Here is a 716-nt window from a genome sequence, read left to right on the forward strand (position 1 = left end):
AGAGTGTTTGTGTGTGTGTGTGTGTGAGACGTGTGTACGGTCGCACCAGCACGATGATCTTGGCTCGAGGGAGCTGTGAGATGAGGATCTGTGTGATGGCCGTCACTCCTCCTGACACCTGCTCTGCTGTGTGCTGGTGATTATTGGTGCCGACCCACAGAACCACCACCTGGGGGCGACACACACACATTACAGTCTGCTGCTCGTGATGTCACTTCCTGTGGTCTGAACTGGCACCTTCGGCTGGATGTTCTGCAGCTCTCCGTTCTGGATCCTCCAGAGAACGTTGCAGGTCGTGTCTCCGGCCAGACCGAAGTTGAGCGCGTGCAGCGGAGAGAACAGATCCTTCCAGACCTGAGAGAGCAGAAATCATCATCATCAGACAGATTAATAGAGAGATTCACACAATTCCATTCAGAAGCAGCTGGAACGACTTGTTTTACCTCGTGTTGCTGCATCAGCTGAATCATGGAGTCTCCGATAAACAGCACGTCTGGTTCTGCGTCCTTACACTCCTGCACAAAGCGCTCATGCTGAAACACACACACCTGAGGATCAGATTCTGATGAGTTCTGATGAAGTAAAAGTGACTTCAGAAGCAGACATGTTTAGTCTTGTATGATGCAGGTTTACCTGTGAGATCCAGCGCGCATCACCCTGAACATCCTGCACCGGGAGCGGCTGAGCGGCAGGGTTCATCCTGCACACACACACAC

The 716-nt window shown here is 52.4% G+C and overlaps 1 protein-coding gene across 1 annotated transcript in view; it reads right to left on the reverse strand.

The window, feature by feature from the left end:
• The window catches only part of LOC107710510 (platelet-activating factor acetylhydrolase IB subunit beta-like), a 6,886-nt gene that overhangs the window by 5,475 nt on the left and 695 nt on the right, over positions 1–716 (reverse strand). Inside the window, exons 2-5 of the mRNA XM_016515293.1 lie at positions 634–700; positions 444–533; positions 238–354; positions 47–169 (exon numbers count right to left, since the gene is read on the reverse strand). Coding sequence (XP_016370779.1) covers positions 47–169; positions 238–354; positions 444–533; positions 634–699 — 396 coding nt within the window. The 5' untranslated portion in view covers position 700. The remainder of the gene's footprint in view (positions 1–46; positions 170–237; positions 355–443; positions 534–633; positions 701–716) is intronic.

This window comes from Sinocyclocheilus rhinocerous, unplaced genomic scaffold (assembly GCF_001515625.1).
Source record: "Sinocyclocheilus rhinocerous isolate Xijiao unplaced genomic scaffold, SAMN03320098_v1.1 scaffold867, whole genome shotgun sequence".
NCBI lineage: Eukaryota > Metazoa > Chordata > Actinopteri > Cypriniformes > Cyprinidae > Sinocyclocheilus > Sinocyclocheilus rhinocerous.